Source organism: Myxine glutinosa, chromosome 1, assembly GCF_964187855.1.
Source record: "Myxine glutinosa chromosome 1, kmMyxGlut1.1, whole genome shotgun sequence".
NCBI lineage: Eukaryota > Metazoa > Chordata > Myxini > Myxiniformes > Myxinidae > Myxine > Myxine glutinosa.
In genome coordinates this window covers 148,598,316-148,625,639 of record NC_136261.1, presented here as the reverse complement: position 1 = coordinate 148,625,639, position 27,324 = coordinate 148,598,316, and the positions used below count along the sequence as shown (strand labels likewise).

At 47.1% G+C, this 27,324-nt stretch overlaps 1 protein-coding gene across 8 annotated transcripts in view; it reads right to left on the bottom strand.

The window, feature by feature from the left end:
- LOC137429537 (protein-methionine sulfoxide oxidase mical3a) overlaps nucleotides 1-26,931 on the bottom strand; it is a 272,059-nt gene extending 245,128 nt beyond the window's left edge. For 5 of the 8 annotated variants that reach the window (XM_078778019.1, XM_078778025.1, XM_078778035.1 and 2 more), the window contains exons 1-5: nucleotides 26,822-26,930; nucleotides 25,056-25,157; nucleotides 17,064-17,219; nucleotides 7,911-8,011; nucleotides 7,521-7,778 (exon numbers count right to left, since the gene is read on the bottom strand). In XM_078778019.1, the coding sequence (XP_078634145.1) occupies nucleotides 7,521-7,778; nucleotides 7,911-7,958 (306 nt within the window). In that variant the 5' untranslated portion in view covers nucleotides 7,959-8,011; nucleotides 17,064-17,219; nucleotides 25,056-25,157; nucleotides 26,822-26,930. Of the gene's footprint in view, nucleotides 1-7,520; nucleotides 7,779-7,910; nucleotides 8,012-17,063; nucleotides 17,220-25,055; nucleotides 25,158-26,821 lie in introns of all 8 variants that reach the window. The other 3 variants (XM_078778013.1, XM_078778017.1, XM_078778047.1) reach the window with 2 other exon arrangements.
- Between the last annotated feature and the right edge of the window lie 393 nt (nucleotides 26,932-27,324).

The following is a 27,324-nucleotide window of genomic DNA, read 5'->3' as shown; positions in this document are numbered from 1 at the left end:
ATGGTTCCCTGTTTGAGGCAATGTTTTTATGGCCGGATGCCCTTCCTGACGCCAACCCTTAGTCGCCTCTTACGATGCGCAGGGATACGGTGTACCTATTCTAAACCGGGGTACACACCGGGATCATTCATCCCAGCAAGCTGGTACTCAATTTGCCGACCTCGGAAGGATGACAGGCTGAGTCAACCCCCTTGGTGTTAATTCAGCGATCGACCGGGATTCGAAACCAGGATCCTAGGATCCCAAGCTGGCACCCTAACCGCTAAGCCAACACCAGGCTCCAACCTGGCTGGTCTAACAAATGGAACGCCTTTCAATCCAGGAAAGTCTCACCTTCTCCCTCTATTACTTCAGAAAGATCATCAAATTAACCCACCTATCTATTTCCTTGATTAGCCAATGGCAGACCATAAAGCAAAGCTTGTCTGCAAAGCCAACCACAATTTGACATCCTCCATCATTCCTTAAAGGTCAGAGCTACTCAGCCTACAAGGCCTTTATCCATAGCTCAAGATAAGAGAGTACTGCTCCTTCATACAGGCTGGAATCCCAGCATTACATCATTCTCTCTTGAATTTTGTGGAATCTAAAGGTGTCCACATTATTGGCAACTCCCATGATGAGGCAAAAGCACAAGGCCTGGTGTTCTAATTGCAGACTGCCCTTCTGATATATTTTATAGCCTCTCATCTTATCTCATCTTCCTCCGATATACATACATACATACATATATATATATGTATGTATGTATGTATGTATGTATGTATGTATGTATGTATGTATGTATGTATGTATGTATGTATGTATGTATGTATGTATGTATGTCTCTGTCTCTGTCTCTGTCTCTGTCTCTGTCTCTGTCTCTGTCTCTGTCTCTGTCTCTGTCTCTGTCTCTGTCTGTCTCACCCAACCTTCCAAAACTCTGCAGATCCTCCGGGAAGAACATATCACGTAAGTAACATCTCCCGGTTAAACATCCAAAATCAGGGCTTACCGCGCACCTACATTCTCATTAGTCTTTTCTCTCATTTGTGGAACTGCCCTCCTGCCAATATTGACCAGATATTTGAATCAAACTCTGTGGTGTAATGGTTTGAGCACCCGCTCTGAGGCCTGAGGTCCATGGTTCAAACTACGGATGACTTGCACTAAATACTAAAAATGATCCAGCTGCTCTTAATAGCTTCATGCTGAGCATTCAAAAATGATAGACTACATTCAGGATAGAGCAAGAACAAACAACCATAGGTTAACAACAACAATAGTGCAGGCTTTGATGGGCTTAATGGCCTCCTCTTGCACTGAAGTTCCTTGGAAGAGAACTCATATTTTTCTCAAGCTCTTCAATTGCACCTTTACCTATATGGCTTGAAGAAAGTGGCGTTTTACTATCTCGTCATCCCCCATATTTATTTGCAAAACATTTTACCCCCCATTAACCTCACCTAACCAAATTATCTTATTTGCACATTACTGTTTCCAACCTTCCTCTCTCTCCTCTTTTTCTGTTTGTTCATTCCCTTACTTGTTGTATCCAGCTGTGGCCCATCATTACGTTGTGGCGGACACGAAAGCACTGACGTGGTGACATCACCGCGCACACCAAGTGGGGATGGGCCACGCCAGGGAGAGAGGCGTGGCCTCACGATATACACGGGGCGCGCAGCCCTGAGCAGCTTCGTGCTGCAGTTTGAGTACTTTCAATAAAGACTCTTTTATGAACCGCGTTGTCCGCTTGCTCCTTGCGTAAGCATTAGCGCGCGCAGCATCGCGCTTTATATGGTGACCTCGACGTTGGATCTGCCGTAGCGATCCTTCCGAACACGACGCCATTGCAATGGCAAACGACAAGGCAATGGCGATTAAACTTCCCGAATTTTGGGAGGCCCAGGCCGAAGTCTGGTTCGTTCAAGCCGAAGCCCAATTTCAGCTTCGGCGCCTCACCGGCGACGACACGCGCTACTGCCACGTCGTCGCCTCCCTCGGGCCCGGCACGGCCGCTCGAGTTGTGTCCGTCCTTCGCCACCCACCGGACGGCCACAAGTACGAGGCACTCAAGCGGCTACTCCTAGCCACATTCGGCCTCACGGACGACGCACGGGCCGACCGCCTCCTGGATCTCCCCGAGCTCGGCGACACGCGCCCATCGGTCGGAATGGACCATATGCTGTCACTGTTGGGCGACGAAGCCCCCGGTTCTCTATTCCGGGCGCTTTTCCGTCGCCAACTTCCAGCGCAGGTTCGCCTCACGTTGGCCGGGACCGTGCTAACGGAACCCCGAGCATTGGCCGCCGTGGCGGACAGGTACTTCGCGGCTTCGGATACGCGGGCGAGAGTCGGTGCGGCCATCACGGACCTCGAGGCTGATGCTGCTGATGCTGCTGATGATGCTGATCCACAGCATCAGCTTACACAGCATACGCAGCATGCCGATACGCCCCTCGTGACCGCCGCCACGCCCCGCCCACCGCCGCGGCGAAAACCGCCACCGCGGGGAAAACCGCCAACTCCACCGGCCTGGCGGAGCCAGCCACACTCCTCCAGCTCCACCACCTGGTGCTGGTTCTACGCCAAGTTTGGCCACGAGGCTCGGCAATGTCATCCGCCATGCTCCTTCAACAGGTCGGGAAACGCCCGGGCCGGCGCTCAATAGTGGCGATGAGCGCCGGCCGTTCGAGCAGCCTGCTGTTCATAACGGACACCTTATGCGGGCGCCGTTACCTGTGCGACACGGGAGCGCAGGTGAGTGTCGTTCCCGCCGGTACGTCAGACAAGCACGCCGCGGGCGGGGGCCCCGCGCTGCTTGCCGCGAACGGGACGCCCATCCGTACGTATGGGAAACGCTGCCCCTCTCTGCAGTTCGGAGGGCAGGTTTTCCGATGGACGTTCGTCACCGCCGACGTGCCCATGGCACTGCTAGGCGTGGACTTCCTGTGCGCTAATGGGCTCCTGGTCGACGTAAAGCGCAGACGTCTTGTCCAGGCCGAGACGTTCAGCTCGCTCGCTTGTGCGCTGCCCAGCTCGTCGAGCAGCTCAACGAGCGGCTTGCCAAGCGGCTTGCGGAACGGTTCGGTTCCGGCCACGTTGATCTGTACGCTTCCGGCAGCGGACGCATTCACCCACCTCCTCGCCGGCTTCCCGGCCCTCACGCGGCCCACCTTCTCGGCGGGGGCCATCAAGCACGGGGTGGCCCATCACATCCCCACCGTCGGGCCACCGGTCTACGCCCGGGCACGCCGCCTCGAGCCGACGAAGCTGGCGGTGGCAAAAGCGGGGTTCGCTACCCTGGAGCGACTCGGCATCGTTCGGCGCTCAGAGAGCGCTTGGGCGTCGCCGCTGCACATCGTGCCGAAGCCCGGCGGGGGATGGCGACCGTGCGGGGACTATCGCCGTCTCAATGACGCCACCACTCCCGACCGCTACCCCGTCCCCCACATTCAGGACTTTTCCACCCGTTTGGCGGGCATGTCCTTCTTCTCGAAGGTGGACCTCATACGCGGCTACCCTCAGGTCCCCGTCAGGCCGGAGGACGTCCCGAAGACGGCGGTCATCACGCCATTCGGACTCTTCGAGTTCCTGCGGATGCCCTTCGGTCTGAAGAATGCAGCTCAGGCGTTCCAGCGACTGATGGACAGCGTCCTGCGCGACTTGGATTTTGTCTACGTCTACCTGGACGTAGACCAGGGTTTGTTGATCTGGAGAAAGCATTCGATCGGGTTCCACGCAAAGTATTGACATGGGCATTGAGGAAGTTAGGAGTGGAGGAATGGTTTATCAGAGTAGTGATGGCAATGTACAAAAGAGCGCGCACAGCTGTAAGGACGAAGGACGGGAACAGTGGTGAGTTTGAGGTGAAGGTGGGAGTGCATCAGGGGCCGGTACTAAGTCCACTACTATTTGTAGCTGTGATGGAGGTGCTGGCTCAGAACGTAAAGGAGGGTTTACCGTGGGAGTTGTTGTATGCAGATGATCTGGTGTTGATTGCGGAAAGTATGGATGGACTGAAGGAAAAGATGAACACGTGGAAGGAATGTATGGAGACAAAAGGTCTGAAGGTGAATATCGGAAAGACGAAGGTGATGGCAAGTGGTAAAGCATGTGGTGAGGTGGAAAGAACTGGGAAGTGGCCCTGTGCTGTGTGTAGGAAGGGTGTCAGAGTGAACTCCATTCAGTGTACAATGTGCGCTGAGTGGGTTCATCAAAAATGTAGTGGTCTGAGAGGGTCATTAACCAGTGTGGCAGCTACATTCAAATGTAAGGTGTGCACAGAGGGAGCTGCAGATGGAGGAAATGTTGAGTTGGATCTTGGAGACGGCGTGAAGCTGGAAGGTGTGAAAACATTTTGCTACCTCGGAGACATGCTGAATGGAGAAGGTGGATCAGACTCGGCAACGGTTGCTCGAGTGAGATGTGCATGGAAGGAGTTTCGGGAATTGAGTGGCGTGCTGATGATGAGGGGAGTGTCGTTGAAGCTGAAGGGAAAGGTGTATGCTGCATGTGTGAGGAGTGTTATGATTTATGGGAGCGAGACATGGGTAATGAACGTAGAGCAGCAACGAAGGTTGGAAAGGGTGGAAATGCGAATGGTTCGACGGATGTGCGGAGTATCGTTGAGAGAGAGGAAGACAAATGATGAATTGCGAAAGATGATGGGAATAGAGCCTGTGTTGATGCTGTGAAGAGGAACAGGTTGAGATGGTTTGGTCATGTGTTGAGGAAGGATGAAAGTGACTGGTTGAGAAGAGTGATGGAAATGAATGTAGAAGGAAGTAGAAGACGGGGAAGACCGAGAAAGACTTGGCTAAAGATGGTGGAAGAAGAAATGCGGGCAAGGGGGTTAACAAGGAGAGATGCAGAAAATAGGGCAAAATGGAGAAGATTGTCATGGGGACCGCAAGGCTAACCCCCGCTCTAGCAGGGAAAATGGCCTTTAAAATGCATGTTGTTGTTGTTGTACCTGGACGATATCCTCGTCGCCAGCGCGTCCCGCGAAGAGCACCTACGCCACCTCCGCACGCTCTTCGAACGCCTGGGCCAGCATGGCCTGATTGTGAACCCCGCAAAGTGCCGGTTCGGCGCCGCCGTAATCGATTTTCTGGGGCACCGTGTCACCAGGCACAGAGCCGTCCCCCTGCCGGCCAAGGTGGAGGCGGTGAAGGGGTTTCCGCGCCCCCGCACGATCAGAGGGCTGCAGGAGTTCCTGGGCATGGTGAACTTTTACCATCGGTTCCTGCCCCGTATCGCCCAGCTCCTGCGCCCCCTGCACGAAGCTCTCCGAGGTAAGCCGGGCAAAGGCGACGTTACCTGGACCGAGCAGATGGACACGGCGTTCACGGGCGCGAAGCTCGCCTTGGCTAACGCCACCATGCTCGCGCACCCGGCGCCCGATGCACCGATCGCCCTCACCACCGACGCCTCGGACTACGCGGTGGGCGCGGTGCACGAGCAATGGGTGCGTGGAGCTTGGCAACCGCTGGCGTTCTTTAGCCGGCAGCTTCGCCCGCCCGAACGCCGTTACAGTACCTTCGACCGCGAGTTGCTCGGGCTTCACTTGGCGGTCAGGCACTTCCGCCATCTGCTCGAGGGCCGTGCGTTCACGGCCTTCGTCGACCACAAGCCGCTGATCTTCGCGATGGGCAAGGTCACCGAGCCGTGGTCGGCCCGGCAGCAGCGTCACCTCTCGGCCGTGTCCGAGTACACGACGGACATCCGGCACGTCGCGGGGAAGGACAATCCGGTGGCGGATTGCCTTTCCCGGGCCGTCGCCCACGCAGTCCACCTCAGCATCGACTATGCCCGGATGGCAGCGGACCAGGCCGCTGACCCCGACGTCCAGGCCTTGCGGACCGCCGTCACGGGCCTCCGCGCCACCGACGTGCCATTCGACGGCGCGGGCGCGGCCCTCTTGTGCGACGTCTCCCTCGGGCGTCCTCGCCCCATCGTGCCCGCGGGCTGGCAGCGCCAGGTGTTTGACGCCATCCACGGCCTGTCCCACCCGGGCGCGAGGGCCTCCCAAAGGTTGATCGCCGACAAGTTCGTCTGGCATCGCCTCCGGAAGGCCGTCCGCGGCTGGGCTAGGACGTGCCTCGCGTGCCAGCGCTCCAAGGTGCAACGGCACACCCAGGCCCCGTTGGCCCCGTTCACGGTGCCGGAACGCCGGTTTGACCACGTCCACGTGGACCTGGTGGGACCTCTGCCCCCCTCGCGGGGTTTCACCCACATCCTCACCATGGAGGACCGCACCACCCGGTGGCCGGAGGCCGTGCCCTTGGCGTCGACGACGGCGGCGGATGTCGCGCAGGCTTTCATCGCCACCTGGGTCGCCCGGTTCGGCGCCCCCTCAGACATCTCGTCCGACCGCGGCCCCCAGTTCACCTCGGAGCTCTGGGGGGCGGTCGCGCAGGGGCTCGGGGTCCGGCTGCACCGAACCACGGCCTGCCACCCCCAGGCTAACGGCCTGTGTGAGCGATTTCACCGCTCATTGAAGGCCGCGCTCCGGGCCACCCTCCGCGACGGCGGCTGGGTCGACAGGCTCCCCTGGGTCCTGCTGGGCCTCCGGACGGCGCCCAAGGAGGACCTGCGCGCATCCGCGGCGGATTTGGTCTTCGGGCAACCGCTGCGGGTGCCGGGCGAGTTCCTCCCCGACTCCACGGCACCATGGTCCGCGGCACAGCAGCGCTCCGCTCTGCAAGAGACCGCCCAGAGGTTCGCCCCGGTGCCAACGGCATGCCACGGGCACCCACCGACGCACGTCGCCCCGGAGCTTCGCACGGCGGAGTACGTCTTCGTCCGCCACGATGCCCACCGGACACCACTGCGGCCCCCGTACGACGGGCCTTTCCGCGTGCTGGAGACCGGGGCGAAGCACTTCACCCTGGACATCGGCGGTACTCCTGACAGCGTTTCTGTAGACCGCCTCAAGCCGGCCCACCTCGACGTGGACCATCCACCGCCAGTGGCCCGACCCCCGCGTCGGGGCCGCCCCCCTGCGGGCAGAGCCCCAGCACCACCCAGCCCCGCCGCCACGCCGCCCCCCGGTCCTGCAGCCGGAGGCATCCCAGATGGCATCCCTGCATCTCAGACGCCGCCAGTCGCCAGGGGGCGCTTCGGCCGGGTCATCCGTTTGCCCCGCAAACTGACCCTTCAGGTGCGCGGGGATTCTGGGGGGGCGCGTGTGGCGGACACGAAAGCACTGACGTGGTGACATCACCCCGCACACCAAGTGGGGATGGGCCACGCCAGGGAGAGAGGCGTGGCCTCACGATATACACGGGGCGCGCAGCCCTGAGCAGCTTAGTGCTGCAGTTTGAGTACTTTCAATAAAGACTCTTTTATGAACCGCGTTGTCCGCTTGCTCCTTGCGTAAGCATTAGCGCGCGCAGCATCGCGCTTTAACGTCATCTTTTTACCCTCTGTCAACTCATTCTCCCACAAACCTCCATTTTGTAGACAAAACAGTTAAGGGAGAAATGTGAATGTCAAAAGCAAACCACCACGATAGAAAGGAAAAGGCAAATAACCTCGAGTAGGCTGTCGCCAACAAGGCCCACAAGGAGTCGATGTCCATGCCTTTCACGCACGCGTGCAGCATTTTCTGATGCATACATGCATGTAAAATCAAACATGGCAACATCCGGCTGCCCATAGTGGTTGATGGCAAAGGTGAGGTCTGGCAGCTGGTTATTGGTAGAGAAATTTGCAGCTTCAATTGCATAGTTCCGCAAGGCTTCCTGGTTCACATTGTTGCGAGATAGGAGCATTTCAGTATCGGAGTGATCCTGGAAATGTGGGAGACAGGGTGGTTTTTACTAACATGGAAGAAATTGTTATCATGCATACCCCTCTATAAAACATGTAATCGTAGACCTTGTGACAAATCATAAAATTGTTTCAAACAGATATTGACATACCTGCCGAATGGCACCTTTCTCCAACAGGCTTTGCTTCTTTGCAGTCATCACAAAGTAGTGCGTATCATCTTTGTAGTATACAATGTTCTCCAGATCAATTCCTAGACAAATTACACCACATCAATACCCCAAAGATCTAAGTTATTGCAGAATGACCAATTCATAACCTCAGGTTTTGGTTATAGTCAACTTGCCAAGCCTATAGAGCCCTCTTGTGAACCCGGAAATGTTGAGTACCCCAACGTTTTAAGTTAGAAATGTACAGTATGGGTCCCCAGCACTTAGAAACTGCCGGATGCTAACTTGCATATGTCGGGCAATTAACAAAAATAGCATTAACCCTGGGACACTGAAATTTCTGTTTCGCTCTATTGCTCCGTTTGAATGCTTCGTGTGAGCAAACATTGGGTCTTCACACCCAATGGTCGCCGCACGACTCATGCCATGGCCACTCAGTTTGTGCAGAATCCAGCAGGTCTCCTGTTCCCCGGAGGAGCCACACCTGGTGGTAAGGTCATGTCGCTGAAACTACCCCGTCTGACGAAGCTTGAAGCTGGGAAACTTAGTATAGCTCATAAGAGCAGTTTTGTCATTGAACATTAACTAGTACACCTGCTCACTGTGGGAGCAGAGGGAATGATGTTAAATTATCCTTATTATTATTATTGCCAATTATTACTACTATTACTTATGTTACATCAGGTCATTGAAAAGATCAGACCGTGCCCCACCATTCTAAATTCCCTATAATAAAATGTACTTCCGTGAGAGTGTCGGAGGAGGGGCAATATCGAAAGTCACAAAACCCCTTGGGAGTGGGGATATTGTTTCATAATATCATTAATATTATCATTTGTGTTGTTATTACTTTTGTAATAAGGCCATGAAAAACGCCTTAGACTCCACAGAAGTGGCAGGAGGGGTCGTGTTATTAACACTTGTGGGGTATATAGACTACAGTAGATCTTCGATCAGGTGCGTTTGTCGATGTGATAAGCGTAGACTGATGTCCGGATTACTCCAAATTTCTTTCAGTTTAGTGCCTAACAGCATTAGCGACTGTTTAAAAAGGTAATCATACGTATTTGTGGTTTATAATATTTTTACTTCTGGTGGAGGCTGTTGCTTCAACGAAAACGCCACGATACGCTATATCTACACGTTAAAATGGCGTTTTGCGAAGGAGGAAAACCCTAGTGGGGAGGTGGGATATTATTATTCTTAATATTGTTTTGTAATAACATTAATATTATGCTATTTTCATTTTCTATTTTTTTTGTTGTATACAGGATCGAGGCTCGTGAAAGCTAACATTTATCACAAAAAAAAACAAAAAAACAAACAGACACACAAAACATAGAATAAGGGTAGCGGTAGACAAGATGGGGAGAGAAGGGGAAGCACAAACACAACATTTGAGAGCAGGGACATCGGGAGAACTGTGAGAGGGAGAGGGCATGGGGGGAAGAGGCGTGGGAAGGGGGTGGGGGGGAGAAAGTATAAAACACAAGGACACTGCAAGGACTTCCAGGAAAGAAGTTGGTATTTCAAAAAAGTGGATCTGGGGTGAAATAAGAGATGGTGGTGAACAGCTGTTTTAAAGACATAGAGGGAGGAGTGGGATTTAAGTGACTGAGGGAGTTTGATCCAGAGGCGGGAGAAAAGAGGAATGAAGGAGTGAAGGTGAGCAGAGAGTCTTGATTTTGGCAGTTTAAACATAAGAGGGTTGCAGGCAGATCTTGTGCGACCTGCAGGAATATTTGGGGGACAGAGCCCAGAGAGAGCTGGGGGAGCAAGGCCGGAGAGGAGTCGGTAGAAGACAGAAAGACCACCAACCTGCCTGCGGTGAGTAAGAGAAAGGCCCTCGGAGTTAGCTTAATCCCAGGAGATTCCAATGATTCGGAAAGCTTTGGTTTCAACAGCGTGAAGCCGAGCTAGGTGAGAGGCAGGAGCACAGGCCCAGAGGGGAGAACAGTATTCCATTGAGCTGCGGATGAAAGCCTTGTATGTGGTGAGGAGCTCAGGTGTGCCAAGGAAGGACTTCGTACGACGGAGGATACCCAGTCGGCGACTGGCTTTGGAGGCCAGATTGGAAATGTGGTTTTCCCAGGAAAGATCATGGCAGATAGTGAGACCCAAAAGCTTGAGTGACAGACCTTCTTGGAGAGGATCGTTCATAAAGTATATGTGAGGGTTGTCCAGGCGGTCTTTTCGGAGAGACATAGTAAGAGTGTGAGATTTGTCAGGATTGAAAGACATGTTCCACTTGTTTGACCAGTCTGTGATTTTGTCCAGGTCTGCAGAGAGTGAGGAGGCTGCAGACTGCTGATCTGAGGGATGAGGAATGGAGCGGCAGAGAGTGGAGTCATCAACAAAGAGATAGAGAGGATTTTCAAGAGAGTCAGAGAGATCATTGATGAAGACCAGAAAAAGCACAGGGCCTAGAACACTGCCTTGGGGAACTCCAGCCTGAACAAGAAGGGGAGATGAGAGAAACCCATTCAGGGCCACACGTTGACTACGACTGGAGAGGAAGTCCGCAAGCCATGCGTGGAGATTTCCATGGATACCATAGGAGGAGAGTTTGGTGAGCAGAGCGGGGTGCCAGACCGTATCGAAGGCACGTGATATGTCAAGGGAGACAGCTCTAATTTCCTGTTTGGCATTGAGGACCTCCATCCATTGTTGAGACAGCAGAAGCAGCATGTCCAGAGTCGAGAGACCTGGTCTGAAACCAAATTGATGGACAGAGATCAAGCCATTGGAGAAGAGGAAAGATTTGATATCCGAAGCAATGATGGATTCCATGACTTTGCTGATAATTCGGAGAAGGCTGATTGGTCTGTAGTTGCAAGGATCTGTTTTTGCACCTTTTTGTGTAAAGCGGTGATGTTGGCTGATTTCCAAGCTGATGGCAGATGACCTTGAGCAAAAGAGAGGGTGAAGAGGACAGAGAGAGGGAGTGAAAGAGCGGCAGAGCAGGATTTTAGGACCCGTGGGCTGATGCCGTCAGGTCCAGTTGCAGAATCAAAGTCGAGGGTTGACAGAAACTTCTCCACCTTGTCAGGATAAAAGGACACAGAGTCCAGGAGCAGCTGGGTGGGTGGGTACAGAGAGGGATGGGTTTGGGACACAAGATTTAGAGGCAAACACAGAGTTGAGGCATTCAGCTTTTTCACGAGCGCAGTCAGCTGTATAGCCGTTTGAGGTAAGGGAGGGGATGGAGGGGGAACAAACACTAGAAACAGATTTGACCAGATGCCACCAGGACTTGGAAGAGGGAGACAGGTTTGAGAGTTCAGTCTTGAGAGTGGAGAGATATTGTTTAAATATCTTCGTTTAAATTAGTTTTGTTATTAGAAGTGGCCTTGGAAAAACGCCACGATAAAACTATCTTAATGCTGATATACACCTAAACACGCAACCCCATTGGCGGGGAAAACCGCCTTGGTGGAGAAAACTCCCTTGGAGTGGGGGGAAGTTAAATCAATACAATCACCATCGTGTGACCCTTAGTCCTCCTATCAAGTTTGGTTCAGAATGGATAAGTAACGACCGAATGTATCACGGTCAAAAAATAAACAGACAGACACCAAATTATGTATTTTAGTATGACTAGTACACCCGCTCGCTGCGGGAGCGGCAGGAAGGGTCATTCCTCTTTGGGGTATATAGATTACAGACAATCTATGGTCAGGTCTCAAGAACATTGGGTGTGTTCATTTACCAAGTTTCTTGTGGAGAGATCGCCAAGTAGTTTAAGCATTCGAGCAAGCACTCCATTCAAAACCGTTAAGGAATGGCTGGCTTGGCAAGCGCTAGCTAGCTGTTTGGCAAATTAGCACAACCCGGGCTTCCTTCCTTTCAGTTTCGTGTTAAACAGCAGGAGTGTGTGTCAAAAGGCCACCACGAAAAACGCCATGTTAGCGCCAGGAAAGGTCATGTTATTTACCCAACCCTTGTGGGGTATATAGAGCACAGTAGATCTTTGCTCAGTTCTGCAAGTAAAACTTACCTCACGGATGCCGGGATTCCTCCAAATTTCTTTGTTTGGTGTTATAAACAGCATTAGCGACTGTTTAAAAAGCTAATCATACGTGTTTGGGTTTATAATATTTTTTACCTCTGGTGGAGGCCGTTGGGCCATGATAAGCACGGCACGGAAACGCCATGATAAGCTATTTATAACCGTTGACTCAACGTTTGTTCAAGGAGGAAAAACACCTTGGAGAGGTGGGATATTCATGGTATTAATATTGTTTTGTAATAACATCAATATTATGCTATTATCGTTAGTTTTGTTATTGTAGCGGCCTTGGAAAAACGCCACGATAAAGCTAACTTAACATGGATATACACCTCAACATGCAACCCCATTGACGGCAATTGCGGGGAAAACCCGCTCGGGAGAGAAAACCCCCTTGGGGAGGGGGGACAATTGAATGCGCTACAACTTTCATTGTGTAACCCTTCGTCATCCTGTCAAGTCTGGTTGAGATTAGATAAGTAACGACCGAATGTATCGCGGTCAAAAATTCATCAGACAGACACCAAAAGGCATATTTTAGTATGATGATGCAAGAAAGGAAAAAAACATTTAAAAAGGAATTGGAATTAGGATAGAGACTTATTGAGGGGGCAGAGGGTTTAGAATGGGGAATAAAACTTGGAAGCATATGATGAAGGGGTGGGATAAAGGATGGGTTATTAAAAAAAGGGAAGCCAAAAGTTGAAAAACGATTTGTGGTAACATTAGACATAATGGATATACTCAATGAAGGTTTGTTTGGTTTTTTGAAACACAATCAGCAGGCCTGTAAATATGTGCAGAATTTTAAAACGATGGCCAAAGATTAACAGCAGGACAAGGTCTTTAAACTATTAAAGCTACGAGGCAAGAGTACTTTGCTTCATGCTCCGTTAACATTTTATTACATTCAGAAATCTGACAGCAGTTAAAAAATATGACTCTGGCATTAAGTATATATCACTTGCATAATGGAGCAATGATCCTGTCCGATCATCGATTATACGTGCTTGCAGTGCAAACAGTTTATTTATACCGTAATTCAACTGTTGGTCAGCTATTTTCAGCTGGAGGGGATGGGGATGGGGAGGAAAGGGGAGGGGGTGATGGAGGGGTGCGGAAGGGGAGGATGGGTAGGGGAGGGCACAGGGAATGGGGGAAAGGGGAGGGAGAAGGAGGGAAGGGGGAGGGGGGGGGGAGGTGAGAGATATATAGTGTGTGTATATATATGTATATATATATATATATATTGAGGAGACTTTGACAGGCCCCTCTGTTTTTGAGGAGGAGAGAAGGGAAGGAGGACAAATTTACCCATGCAAAGAGCAATTCGACCACAGCGTTGTTCACATAAAAAAAAAGGAAATTGTAATACACTCTGCCACTCCCACCAGGTGGTGCTACACGGTACACATTTACATAGATAATTTATGCCCCCTCCTCCGCCCCCACTTCCCCGTGTGAGTCCACAGCCACTTAGCCTATGTTACACCCCCACACAAAGTTGCATTTGCACCCCGAGTTTGGAGTTTTAACTTAAAAGATGTGGCCGTGCATAGAACACATACAAACAAAAAGAGAGAGATTGTTGCCTTTTATCGGTATAGATATGAGTGGCACCTCCTGGTGGTTTTCTAGTAAAAATTAACAGGATCATTTATTGCAAATGTGGCTACATTCATCATTTACATTCATCATTGTAAAAAAAAGCAGTAGTATTTACAACATAATTGTCTGCATTAATTAAGTTATACAATCTTTTTACTGAAATACTACAGTGTACAAATATCAACAAGGGGGTGCATTTACTGGGGGGTACAAGGGGGTACAACGCTATTAAAGAGCAGATTATAATATCACAGTCACTGTAGAATGGAGAACTAGTCTTAATCGTGAAGGCTGGTGTCATTATGCGTCGGCAGAAGGTAGAACGGATGTAATCAACAGAAAGTTGGTAGAAATATGTCGTCCTGCCATACGAAGCAAGGAGAATCTGACGTTTTGGGAGCTAACCCTTCATTTCAGTGTTTTTCATTCATGAGAGAATTAGTACATAACAGGGAAATGGCTTTTGCTCTCTTTGGTTTGATTTTGCTTTTGTAGAACTATAGATACGTCCTCTCCTTCCCAAAACACATTGCTCCTCTCTGCCCCTCTCCATCCACGGAAGTTTTTCTTTAGATTTGTACATATCTCAAGAACCGAACAATTTTGAGGCCAAAAGCTTTCTAGAAACAACCATATCATTGGAAAACAAGAACATTGGAACATGCTAGCACAATCTACCATGATACAATCAAAATGGGAATCGAGAGGGACAACAACAAATAAATAATTGTACAATGTACATGTATGCATGCATGCAGAATTTTTTGTTCTTGAAAGGCTAGAAATATTTAAATGCTTAAAATATACCATTAGTACAAACTACCATGAAAAATAACCAATTTACCATCATCAAGGCATCAGAAAAAAAGCAGCACTCAGTTGCCCAAATGACTAGTTTACCAATAACGAGGCAAAAAGGTTTTTTTAAACCCCAGCTAATTCATTGAAGTCTGGCATATCAAACATGACAAGAAATGCGTGATTTTTCTCATGATGAAAGAAGTAACACCATGCATGATATCAACGTAACAAATAAATCTAACGTATACAACTCCAACAAAGATAGAGCCTGGTGTTGGCTTAGCGGTTAGGGTGCCGGCTTGGGATCCTAGGATCCTGGGTTCGAATCTCGGTCGATCTTTGAATTAACGCCAGGGGGGTTGACTCAGCCTGTCATCCTTCCGAGGTCGGCAAATTGAGTACCAGCTTGCTGGGATGAATGATCACGGTGTGTACCCCGATTTAGAATAGGTACACCGTATCCCTGCGCATCGTAAGAGCGTGACCAAGGGTTGGCGTCAGGAAGGGCATCCGGCCATAAAAACATTGCCTCAAACAGGGAACCATGATTGTCATGGGGCCCGCAAGGCCAACCCCCGCTCTAGCGGGGAAAATGGCCTTAAAACGATCATTCATTCATTCATTCAAAGATAGAAAAAGAAACATTTATTAATACTGGCTCAGTGAAATGACTACTGTCTATGAAGACTGAGCTTCCCAACTTGATTAGTTCCCAGAATGAAACCAATCTTTTATAAATATTCAGAACAATGAAGTAGTCAAGCTTTTCTCAATTCATAGCATGAACATACTGGTGATTCAATGTTGACACGGCAACCTTGTCTTATAAGGTTATTAAATAAATACGAGTTCCCTTACAAGGAACTTCCACACAGCAAGAGGCCATTAGGCCCATTAAGCCTGCACAATGTTTGCAAACCAATTTCTTTTTGTGCATGATATACCGTTTTGAAATGCTGAGCATCAAGCAAGGAAGCAGCTCCTGCTATTTTAAAAGTCTGGAATGACTCGGTCAGGGGTCAAACCGCAGACCTACCAGACTTACAGCGGATATTACGACATTGTGTCCGATTCTACAATGCAAGTCCCTTTCAAGGAACAAGGTCAACGCAAAAAGAGATCAATATGCCAATCAAGCCGGCACAATGGTTGCCAAGCTATGGTTGTTTGTCCGTGCTCTATTCTTTTTAAATCCTGAGCATCAAGCAAGGATGCAGCACATACCAATTCTTAAGTCTTTGGTATGACTGGGCTAGGGTCAGATTTGAACCACTGACCTCCCAAATAGTCCGGCAGCTAAGCTAAATATAGCATAACAATTGTGCTTTTGTGAGGAAAGCACCAAATTTGGCACACTAGTAGACTATCATATTATGAAAAGATCTGGATATTGGGCCATCTCAGATTCAGAGATTTGATTTTTGCAAGATTTGCAGATTTTGCAGATTTGCAAGCTGAGATTGCAACGCCAGGGACGGCCGACTCCTTCCTGTGAGCTACCCACGTCACCCGCACAAGAAGAGCTCATCAAATCACTGCAGCGGCACTGCACATCCTGCAACACCGTGCGTATGAACGCCACTGTATGACATATGCTGATGATGCAGAAGACCTGCCTGAGTTCGAAGACTGGTGTCACCAGAGAGGAGAAGACATTCCCAACTTTCAGTACTGGGCGCAACTGTGCTGGAACTAGAGATGTTGGTACTGGTCTACGTGCGTTCTCTGCGGCAGGCTTCATTCACGATGTACCTTGATGCCCTGACGGAACTGGTCCCATGGTTCCATGCCTTAGACCACACACACTATGCCAGGTGGGTCCCTGTTCACCTGAGGGACATGGTTGCACTCCCAATGAAGCACCCAGATGTAGCCAGAGAATTCAGGGCTGGCAACTTCACTGTACAGAAGACGAAGGTGTTCTCTTCGATCCCAATCGACCAGGCGCATGAACAGAATAACGCCTGCATCAAAGGAGATGGTGGAGCAGTCGGCCTCACTGACAACCCAAGTGCCCTGCGGCGTTGGATGATTGCCGGGCCAGAAGTTGCCAGGGCCATAGAAGAGTTCCAAGATGGCCATCAACACTGGGGGAGGCGAGAGGACACACGTCATCACGACCAGACACCAAGTGTGCAGACCTCTTTCGCCAAGGATGTCCACGCCCTTGTCAGCGTCATAGAAGAGCTTGGCAACCCCTTTGAGGAAGAGAGCATGGATCTGGTTGTCCTTGACACAAAGGAAATTGCAGGTCCTGCTGCAGTTGAGACTGTCAGGAATGTGAAGAAGATTGGCCAAGAGCAGTTCCAGGCTTTCACCAGAGAATGCCTGATGGAAAGGACCAAGCCAATTGATGATGCAATTAGTCGGAACAAGCTGAAGGTGTCATTTTGGAAAATGGCTGCCACAGCCATCAGGGGCTGAATTTGAGATGGCCCAATATCCAAATCTGTTCATAATAGGATAGTCTACTAGTGTGCCAAATTTGGTGCTTTCCTCACAAAATGCACAATTGTTATGCTAAGTTGCCCCACTAAAACTCAGAGCAGAGCTATAACCATTGTGCCACCGAGTCTGGTGACCCAATTCTTATCCATTAGTGCACAAGAGGATTATACAGAAAGATATTAACTCAAAATCCAAATGGGAAAACCAAGCGACAAAAAAAGGAAGCAAGCCAAGGAAATCGAATTTTTACAGAGCAGACACAAACCCACCCGTCGTTGCACGCAGATCTTGAAAAAACTTCTGGTTGAAGATGAAGGCCACACCACTAATCTCTTCTACTTTGGCTTCTTCCCTTGTGTGTCGGTTAATAAAATTGGCAGTGATTGCTATTGCCAACTTGCCACGAAATTCCTTTCGTCGGAACCCTGCAAAAACACATGCAACCAACTCTTTGAGAAGATCTTCTAGCACCGTAGCACGGGAGAAATGAATGAGATTTAGACGCACCATACGTCATGTTAAAATGCATTTGTGTAAAAAAATCAACAATCTCACTCTTACGAAGATCAAATTACCATCTTTTCTCAAAACGAAAGCACATGAACAACACATAACTGACGAGAAAACATTTCTTTCACTTAATCCTTTATTCATCCATTACTATATGATCCAATCTAATTAGCTGTTGCAAAAAGATTGTTGCTATAGCATTTAACCAACTCCTGGTGAGACATAACTGCCAAATGAAAACGTTATAGAACTTTAAACATGACTCAAAAGGCAATAGATTCAAGAGATTCCTTTCTGCCAACGCACAAAAACAACAGTACATCAAACAACTGCATAAACTTTCGTAAAACTATAATCATTATTGTAGCATTGTGGATTGAATAATCATCAAAAAAGACAAAGTATCATTTTGTGAGACATTTAAATCATTAATCTGCATACGAAGAGTTAAAGATGGTTGTTGCTCCAAAACCATGCTTTCTGTATTGTGAGAAAGTGATAGACGCCCTAAAAACTCCTTAAACATATATTTTTAAACGTCCAAAAAAATTCACGTTAAAAAAAACAAAACGTTACGGTCACATAAAAAAAAATTACCATCCTTTTTCCAAAAAACAAGCACATTAAAAATATTTCAAGCACACAATTTCCCCAAGTACCAGATCAAACAAACCTCATCCTTCGTAAAGTCTATGAAAGTCACAACAGTCACGTCACAAGCCAGAGAAGAAATGAATGAATGAATGAATGATCGTTTTAAGGCCATTTTCCCCGCTAGAGCAGGGGTTAGCCTTGCGGGCCCCACGACAATCATGGTTCCCTGTTTGAGGCAATGTTTTTATGGCCGGATGCCCTTCCTGACGCCAACCCTTGGTCGCCTCTTACGATGCGCAGGGATACGGTGTACCTATTCTAAATCGGGGTACACACCGTGATCATTCATCCCAGCAAGCTGGTACGCAATTTGCCGACCTCTGAAGGATGACAGGCTGTCAACCCCCTGGTGTTAATTCAGCGATCGACCGGGATTCGAACCCTGGATCCTAGAATCCCAAGCCGGCACCCTAACCGCTAAGCCAACACCAGAAGAAAGAAAATACAAATTAACAGAGGACAAATAATGGCCTGCAATCTGGGAAGATGGAAGCAAAATAAAACCACCTTACATGCTTCTGGCAGGATTCTCCTGCAACCCATTGTCATGGTTTGGAGAAAAAGACCATCTGGCCAGATGGCTCAACTCAGCTAAAACCAACTTCATAGTCTCAAAAGGATGAGACAAAAGTATGTCTCAAAAGGACAGAATTTTTTTTTTTGGTCTGCTTCTAAACTATAGTTTCACTTTGAACCTGAGAGAAAGAATAAGTGGCATGATGCGCATTGTTTACTTTAGGTTTTGTTGTCAGGAAAAGAATCAGAGGACAAATCATTGTCGTCTTGCCTCAAAGGCAGGATTGTCCTTTGTAGGGTCCAAAAGGTGTAGTGGTCCTTTGAGGAGGAAATTAGGTAATCTATCGCATTTTCTTGCACTTGCCTGTGGATGCTATCAGCGTCCAAACTGTACAGGTGTGACGGGCGATTAACCGGTAAACCTGATAAAAATGCCCCTGAAAAAAACGAGGGCAAAAAAAAAAAAAGTGAGAAAATGAACTGCAAATAAATGCTCGTTTTGAAAGGTTGTACAGCCAGTCCTATTCTCGAAATCTTGCTATGAAATCAAACTTTGATTTATGGTGGTGACACTAAATAAAATATCTGGATAAATTAATGGTGTCTGCGATTTTGAAATAACTCTCCTTTTTCAGTCTTGAGAATCTTTAACCCTGTTGTTTGTGTTAAAACTAGATTTTTGGATTTAAAGGGATTTCTTTTTCACAAAAATTAGGTTAAAACATAGACCCTCCCTTCACACCCTCATTTTTTTGTGTGTGTGCAATAGCACAGAGTGTGTCTTGTTCCAGTGTATCAATGACGCACCCCCGTGATGCCTCAGGTCACAGTTGTGCCATTTATATTTAGGGAGGATGAAAATGTGAGCAGGGAGGGGGGAGGGCAAGTGGAGGAAGAGAAGCGTTTGTCTGTGCGTGTGTGTCTGTGCATGTGCATGTAGGATGGTGATTAGCAGGCTAGTGCAGTAGGTTCAGCAGGTCAGCCAGTTCAGCACTGCTGATGAATAACCAGAACGTACTAAACTGATCAAGATGGTATTAGCGCTGCCAGGCAGGCAGCGGTTCAAAAGCAAGGTCCGGCTAGGTAGTTTGAATGTGGTAGTGATAATGCGGAGAAGGAGGTTGGAAGTGTTGTGTGTGTGCAGGAGAACAAATGGAAAGGGGACAGAGTGAGGACGTTGGTAAGACAATTCAAGCTGTTGCATACGAGAGGCGGTCGAAGGAGTAACGGCGTGGGAATAATAGTATCTTGAGAGACCAGCAAGCAGTTGGTCAGAATGGAAATATTTTAAAAGGGTTAAAGGAGGTCTTGTTGTGTATATCCCATGTTGAATCAGGCAGGATGCAGGAGAGGAGGGAGCATTTCGGGCTTTTTGCTGACCAGACCGTGGCACATCTGTCCGTTCCCTCTCCCCTCACACCTCGGGGCAGAAAAATAAGCCACAGCCATGCCGTGATTTGCTACAAGCAAAGTGATCACAGTTGGACCGTGCTGCTCAACGACCACGACACTGATCTGTACAGGATCGGTGCCATCCTATTGGGCCACAACAGTTGCTGTGGTTTGGTATGTGGTTGGTTGACAGCCACTGGCTGCATACATCGATGTCTTCAAGTGCAAAAAATATTGGGGGAAGAAGGGGAGGGGCCCATAAAAAGCAGGAAAGTCGATCTTAGCTCTCTCTTGGTTACCTTGGTTCTCTGCAATCTGGACTTTTTTGTCATGTGTTGTGGAGCTCGGCGTGCGTCTGCCATTGGAATGCGCTGTTGGTTAGAGCTAAGACTTTCATACCTGCATTCTCTTAATCTCACCCAATTTGGTGTGAATTATTGTTTATGTGTGGGCGCTTCAGTGGGTTTAATTTCCCTGGCTGTTTAAAATTGTGAAGATTTATCATTGGTCTGTCAATCGTTGTTTACATCCCGTGAGTCTTGTGCTTATTTGATTCTTTATTTATTTCCTTATGTCTGCTTGCATATCTGTTTCTGTTCTCCTTTCAGTGAAGCAGTTCCGGTGATATTGAATATCTCTGGAGGGGAAAATTATTAAAAGGGAGATAACAAGTGTGTTTAGCCATGCTCATTAAATTGTGAAGAACTTACAACTGGTCAGGTGCTTCAAGGCTAAATTCAGCCATAAGCTGCTAAACTTTGAGGTACACGATTTCTGTGTGTGATTCCCGCACAGTGTCACTTGCTTCTGCATTCAACGGAGTTGTACTCGTGACAATACACAAGGAGGAAAGGACGACTAACGCAAAAACAAGCAACAAGAAGAGGAGCAGAATGGGAAAGAGTTAGCGTGTGGAGAAGAGATTGCGGACATGCGCCTAAGGGTGAGCGCCTAAGGTAGTGTTTGGCAGCGTATTTAAAAGACTGAATTGAGGAGGACAAGACAACAGACAGAGAGATGATTCCATAATTGGAAGAATAAGGTGACAAGTGAATGTAGGTGGGCAACCAGCCTGGGATTTTTGAGGAATGTACATGACCTGGTGTAGCTTGGGGAGGGGAGATGTAGGAGAGGGCAGGACGAATAAGGACAGATGTAAGTGTGTATAAATGGAGAGAACACAAACATGAAAATGACAGTCCTTGGGGGATCCAACTCCTGTCTTGATATTCCAATGGTGCAGAAAGCCTCGTTTTTGATCACCTTCAGAGAAAAGTGGTTTGCAGAAGCACCAACACATAGTGGGGAGGCATACTACACCATGGATCTCTGTTTGAAATACTTGTATACCGTAAATAGCTCGGTATGGTTCAGAAATGCCACATCTCTATTGAGAATACCCAGACAGTGACTGGCCTTTGATGTCAGTTTGGCGATATGAACCTACCACAAGATGTTACGGAATGTGATGTACCAAGTTGCTGACCAGAATGTAATCTTGTTCAGGTATGATGAAATGGATTCAGCAGTGGATGTCCTTTCACAAGAGTGATGTATTGTTCTACAAAGGGTGGAGTCATCCTCAAAATGGGAAAATTGGGTTTCAAGAGAATCTGATAAATCATTGACGCAGCAAAGAAAAACAGAAGTCATAAGGCACTGACTTGTAAAGCCCAGCCAGAAGGGGAAAACCATAGGAAACGATACCATTGAGGGACCACTCACTGTTTCTGTCAGCCAACTACTTGAGCAATGGTCTTACTACCCAGCTACACTTTTATTTTTCTTCTTTCAGACGTTTGTGGAACTGCTTCCCAGAGTCGGTTCAACATAATATCCTCCATCTCTATTCACCCTATCGTACTTCACCCTCTTGCTTCCAGGTTACTGTTCAGTTTGCCTCCGTCTCTTCTTTTCCTGTTTGCTCATTCCCTTACTATTTATGTCCAACTGTTAACCCAATTCCCTACCGAGTTTGTTGCTTTTTTATCCTCCGTCAAGTCACTCTGGCTGACCCTCAATCTTGCATTATGAAAAGGCACAGGTAGCCGCATTGGCTTCATTAATGAGACCCAACAAATATAGATTGAATAATGTATGTGATAATTCAGAATATTATTAAACCGCATGGGTTGCAATTGAGCTGCGATTGATTCACTGATTCAGTCACAAGCTACTGCGTGACCTTCCAAAAGGAATATTAATTAATAGCCATCACATTATTGATATTAATTAATAGCGCAGCACCAACCAAATACACATGGCATTCAAAACAATTGCATGGACCCACAAACCACACACAGCACACACAGCACACAACACTCTCTCAATTAAAGGTTTAGCTTCATTGCAATGGTGTGCATGGAGCTCAAACTTCGTGAAGCTACATTTATTCTGGAACTGAGGCTACTTTCTTTTTCGCATGTGATTAAGGGATATGCTCCAATCAAGCTGGGAATTTTTTTTTTTAATCTGGTTGGCAGTTTACTATAAAAGCATGGATTAACCATCATGATATTGCATGGTCAAAGAATTCTGCAAGCCATGAGCAAGTCATGAAATCAGTACTCCTAAGGACTTACCATCGAATACAAAGTAGCAAGGCAGAAGTGGGTGTGTGTGGCATGCATGCCTGTGTGTGTTTTCACTATTTTGACATGGATATAAAGAATTTGCTTTCAGATGATGCATTTTGGTATACCTCGTGTACAAGTTACATTTCAACTTCAACCAGTTGCATTTATGGGCATCACAGGTGCAAATTGGCAAGATGAAGACTTCATTTACAAGGATTATACAAGGAAGCTTAGACACAGAAAAGGCCTTATGTCCTTGTAAGGACACCAACCCCTGTATTGTACCAACACCAACCAACCAACCACACCAACCCCTGTATTGTAGCCCAAAGCTACAAATTATCCAGTATTGTACTTTAATATTTTAACCTGCAGGCGGCATCATGCTAGTTCAGTCCAAAATGAAGTTTGTGACTGGAGAAATATTTGAATGTAAGATGCAGTGTCATCAATTGTCACAAAACATTTGACAACGGCATCCAGGAGGGTATCCCTGGTGTTGGGCTAGCGGCTAGGGTGCCGGCTTTAGGATCCAAGGATCCTGGGTTCGAATCCCGGTCGATCGCTGAATTAACGCCAGGGGGGCTGACTCAGCCTGTCATCCTTCCGAGGTCGGCTAATTGAGTACCAGTTCACTGGTAATTCCCTGTTTGTCGTTAAAGGCGGCAAAAAGGGTTGGCGTCAGGAAGGGCATCCGGCCGTAAAACATTGCTTCAAATAGGGGACCGAAAAACAACAACAACCACGGTTCCCGAAAAAGGCCAACCCCCGCTTTGCGGGGAAAAATGGCCTCTAAAGGTGGTTATTTTTTTAATATTTATATCCAGGAGGGTGACCGAGCAAAACAGGTGAGTGGGAAAAACTTTAAAGAAATCTTCAGGCCTTGAGTTTACATGACGTCTATTATCAGAAAACGGAGGTCGCATAATATGTATGCTCTCGTATCATTGGACGTCGACGGACAAGATATTCTCCCCCTTGGGGTTTTGCTAGTTGGTTCGGTGTTATCATGTCCTATCTCAATCTTTGGATTCCACAAAGAGATTAATGAGGAAGGGGGTGGAGAATTTTGTCAATTTTTTATTAATTCACGCTACTCGGGTCAAGATTGCTTCCAACACTTGGTATTTTACAATTGGTCCGTGCAATCGTTAACAACTACATTGGAGTACAGACAAGATAACTGATAAATCCACAATGAGCAGCCCAACCACACTCTATTAAGGTGAGGTCATCATAAGGACCGAAAAGAATAGTTGCTTCTTGTTCAAATGCTGGCCACATAACACTTTTCTCCAGACACAACTAGCTTCCTCTGCGAATGGAATAAAACACTTGCCAGAATGGAGAACTTGATGCTTTTAAAACTCGTGGTGATATTATAATAATCTCTGCTTTACTTGGCATTGATGATCTATTCTTCAAAATGCACAAAACTATCTCCAGATGTTCACTCGTATACAGTACTAGCAAGGGTATCTGGCATTGCCCGGTGCTGTTCTAATCCTGTTGGCATTTTCAATATATTTTTTTTCTATTTTTTTGTGGGAGCCTAAAAAACTTCCCCACACCCACTGAGGAATGGGATCAGGGATCATTTAATATTACCTTTCACATAGCTACAACGACCTAGGCACTATAGAGCAATCTTTTTTTTAATTCCCCCAATTCAAAAATATTTCCCTTGAAACACTCCCCAGCACTCACAGATGGAGCTCTGAAAATTTGACAAAGATCTGTTCAGCCATTTATGATAAACATAGAGTCTGTTTCGTGTTTTTCTTTCTCTTTCTCTTTCTCTTTCTCTTTCTCTTTCTCTTTCTCTTTCTTTCTCTCTCTCTCTCTCTCTCTCTCTCTCTCTCTCTCTCTCTCTCTCTCTCTCTCTCTCACACACACACACAAAACTGCTTCCTTCATATTAAAAGCATACGAGATTGCCTGGCTGTAAATAGGACAAAATATGTTTGCACAAGCACGAGAGACTCCTTGTCATCAGCATAGTTTATCTCACACGTCCACAATGTTTGGCACATTCTGGCCACCGTCAGCAGATGAAAAACTTAGATAACCAACTTTGTTTAGCCAATTTGTGAAAAACACACATAAAACTGTAGCTTTAGAAGAGAAAAACTTATCAGCATCAATTTCAAACTCGTATGGCAATTCATCCACATACAATTATTACAAAAAGCTACGAATCAGACAAAAAAAGATTTGCCAGGGATCCAAGATTGTGCTCCATGCTAAAGGTTGTGGTAAAACGAACCAGAAAATAAATTATTCCCCATATCAGCCATTAAGTGTTATTTAGAAAAATGAAGGTGATTTTTTCAATGGTTTGCTATTTTCAAAATTATGGGTAACATGAAGGCATGAAAGTTCCAAAATACAACAAGGCATTTTCCATTGTAAAAACACCACATGTAATGTGTCGTCCATCAAAACGTTATAATGTTTAAACAAAAACGAGACATGATATTCTAGATGGTTGAACTTTACAAAACTATAATCGACCATTTGTTCATTGTAAAAACAACAACCAATTCAAAACAGCCAAAAATGGTTTATACCAACTTCATATCTGGTCAGAACGTGCTCGACTCGGCATATTACCTTCAAGTGTATTGCGTCGACCATCGGCTCCAACTATGGTGTCAAACTCGTACTCTGCCACAGGATGGGCCCGAGGATTTACTTCTGCCCGCCAGCCTAATTCTAGAGAAGGCAACAGATATTCCTTCCATTAGAGTTCCACCCTCAACGCGAACATCCACATTACCTTTACCATTACAATTAACTCACCTCTTCAATGAATGCATGAAAGGAACAGTTTCAAAATCAGGATGTACAGTAAGCTCATTAGCACAACACCTATGTCAGTGAGAATTAAAGAGATATAAAAGGGGGAATTTGATAATTGATCAGACAGGCGTAAACACACACACACACACACACACACACACACACACACACACACACACACACACACACACACACACACACACAGAGCATCACCTGAAAGGGGTGGGCTATTGAAAACAATCTGTGTAAGCGAGTTCATTTTCAAATCTAATGTGATTTATATACCCCACCGACAATCCGCAGTTAGAAGCTCTCTCTCGTTCTCTAGTTTTTCAATAATGATATTGGTTTAAAAATTTTTTTTTAAAGATGCCTCATTTAACCTCACCAAGTGAAGAATGCATATATTCTGGATTCTGGATTGACAAGTGCACCAGGGAGGCCTTAGTCACCAGTCGCCAAAGTTGTCTATTTTAACTATAACATTTCATGTATAATTTAAGGACAAGTTGATGTGAGATCTTGAATGTGGATAAATTTCAAGTTGTCACATCCATTCCAGAAGACGAGTTTGTCCATACAAAGATGTACTGTAATCTATATTGTTCAATCCAAAGCGCTAAAAAAATTACATTACAGGCACACATCTTTACGCAATAATGAAATAGGGTTATAAATTTTGCATTAAAAATATAATTGACTAGATGTTTACCCACCTATGGGTGGGGCATAGAAAGTTCAATTTCAATTAATTTAATTAAGAATTAACAATTATTTAATCAATCTTTTTTTAACCTTCAGTAGTAATCACAACAAGAAGAATGGTCATAACCATGTACATAAATAGACACAAGTACACTCACTCTGAATGTATTAACGATCCGCGCACCAGAAATTGTAGGCAGATATGACGATAGCAAGATGGAGTGGAAATTTCCACGTGCATGGTACATGTGTCAGTATAAGAATATATATATATATACATATATATATATATATATATATATATATATATATATATATATATATATATATATATATATATATATATATATATATATATATATATATATATATATATATATAAATATATATATATATATATATATATATATATATTGTTGCGGATATCAAACGTCGGCCTTCCCCTTACCAAGGGGGGATTAATCCCCTTGTCTTTTATCTAGCCGACGCGATCCGGGGCTATGACGTTCCTTCCAGTCAGCGCTGAATAGGGTGGTAGGTCGAATTAGTCCTATTACCTAATTACCAGCGCCTCCCAGGAAGCAAGGAAATAACCCAACCCGAACCACAGTTTTCGTGGAAACGCCGAGCGATAGCGAGCCGTGATTCAGACCGTTAACAGGTACTAAACCCGATTCCAAGCGGTTGTAATCGTGCCACGCTTACCCAATGGAAGAAAAGACGGATACGGTCGAATTAAGAAGGAAGAACAGATTGGTTTATTAATTATTTACACAGGAAGAAGGAGAAGTACAGAATACACAGTGCTGCCTTAATGACAGTCTTAACTTATCCCGGGACACGGGCCCGTTCGCACTCAGACTCAGACTCACACGGGGGTTGTAGATGGTCGGGTTGAGGGTCCAAAGATGGCGTCCACAGCTCGCTCCGGTCCCCGACTCGTACCACGAAGAAGATGGTAGACGGCAGGCAATCTCTCCGCGTGCCGTTGGCACGGATCGGACAATTATATGGGGGGGGGGGGGGGGGGGGGGATCGGTAGGCTGGGCTAGCGGTTACTTCGTGGCTCATGGCCGCGTACGTAATAGAAATACCGGTGCTTTTTTTGCGCTCCCCGCAAGCCCACAGCCAAATCCTTGACGAGTCCTGGCAATCAATCATGATAACAGCGCCTCTGTCATGCGCCAATCGTGCGAGTCCTCCTCACAATGCAATGCGCTCCCAACAAGTCCTTGTACAGTTCGTAACGCCAGCCAGTCCTTTACAGCAAAAGTGCCTCTCCCAATAGTCCTTCACAGTCCTTATCACGCGAGTCCTCTCGAAGGGCTTTTCGTGCACGATTATATAGCGCTGCCCAGCGAACCCTCTCGAATCT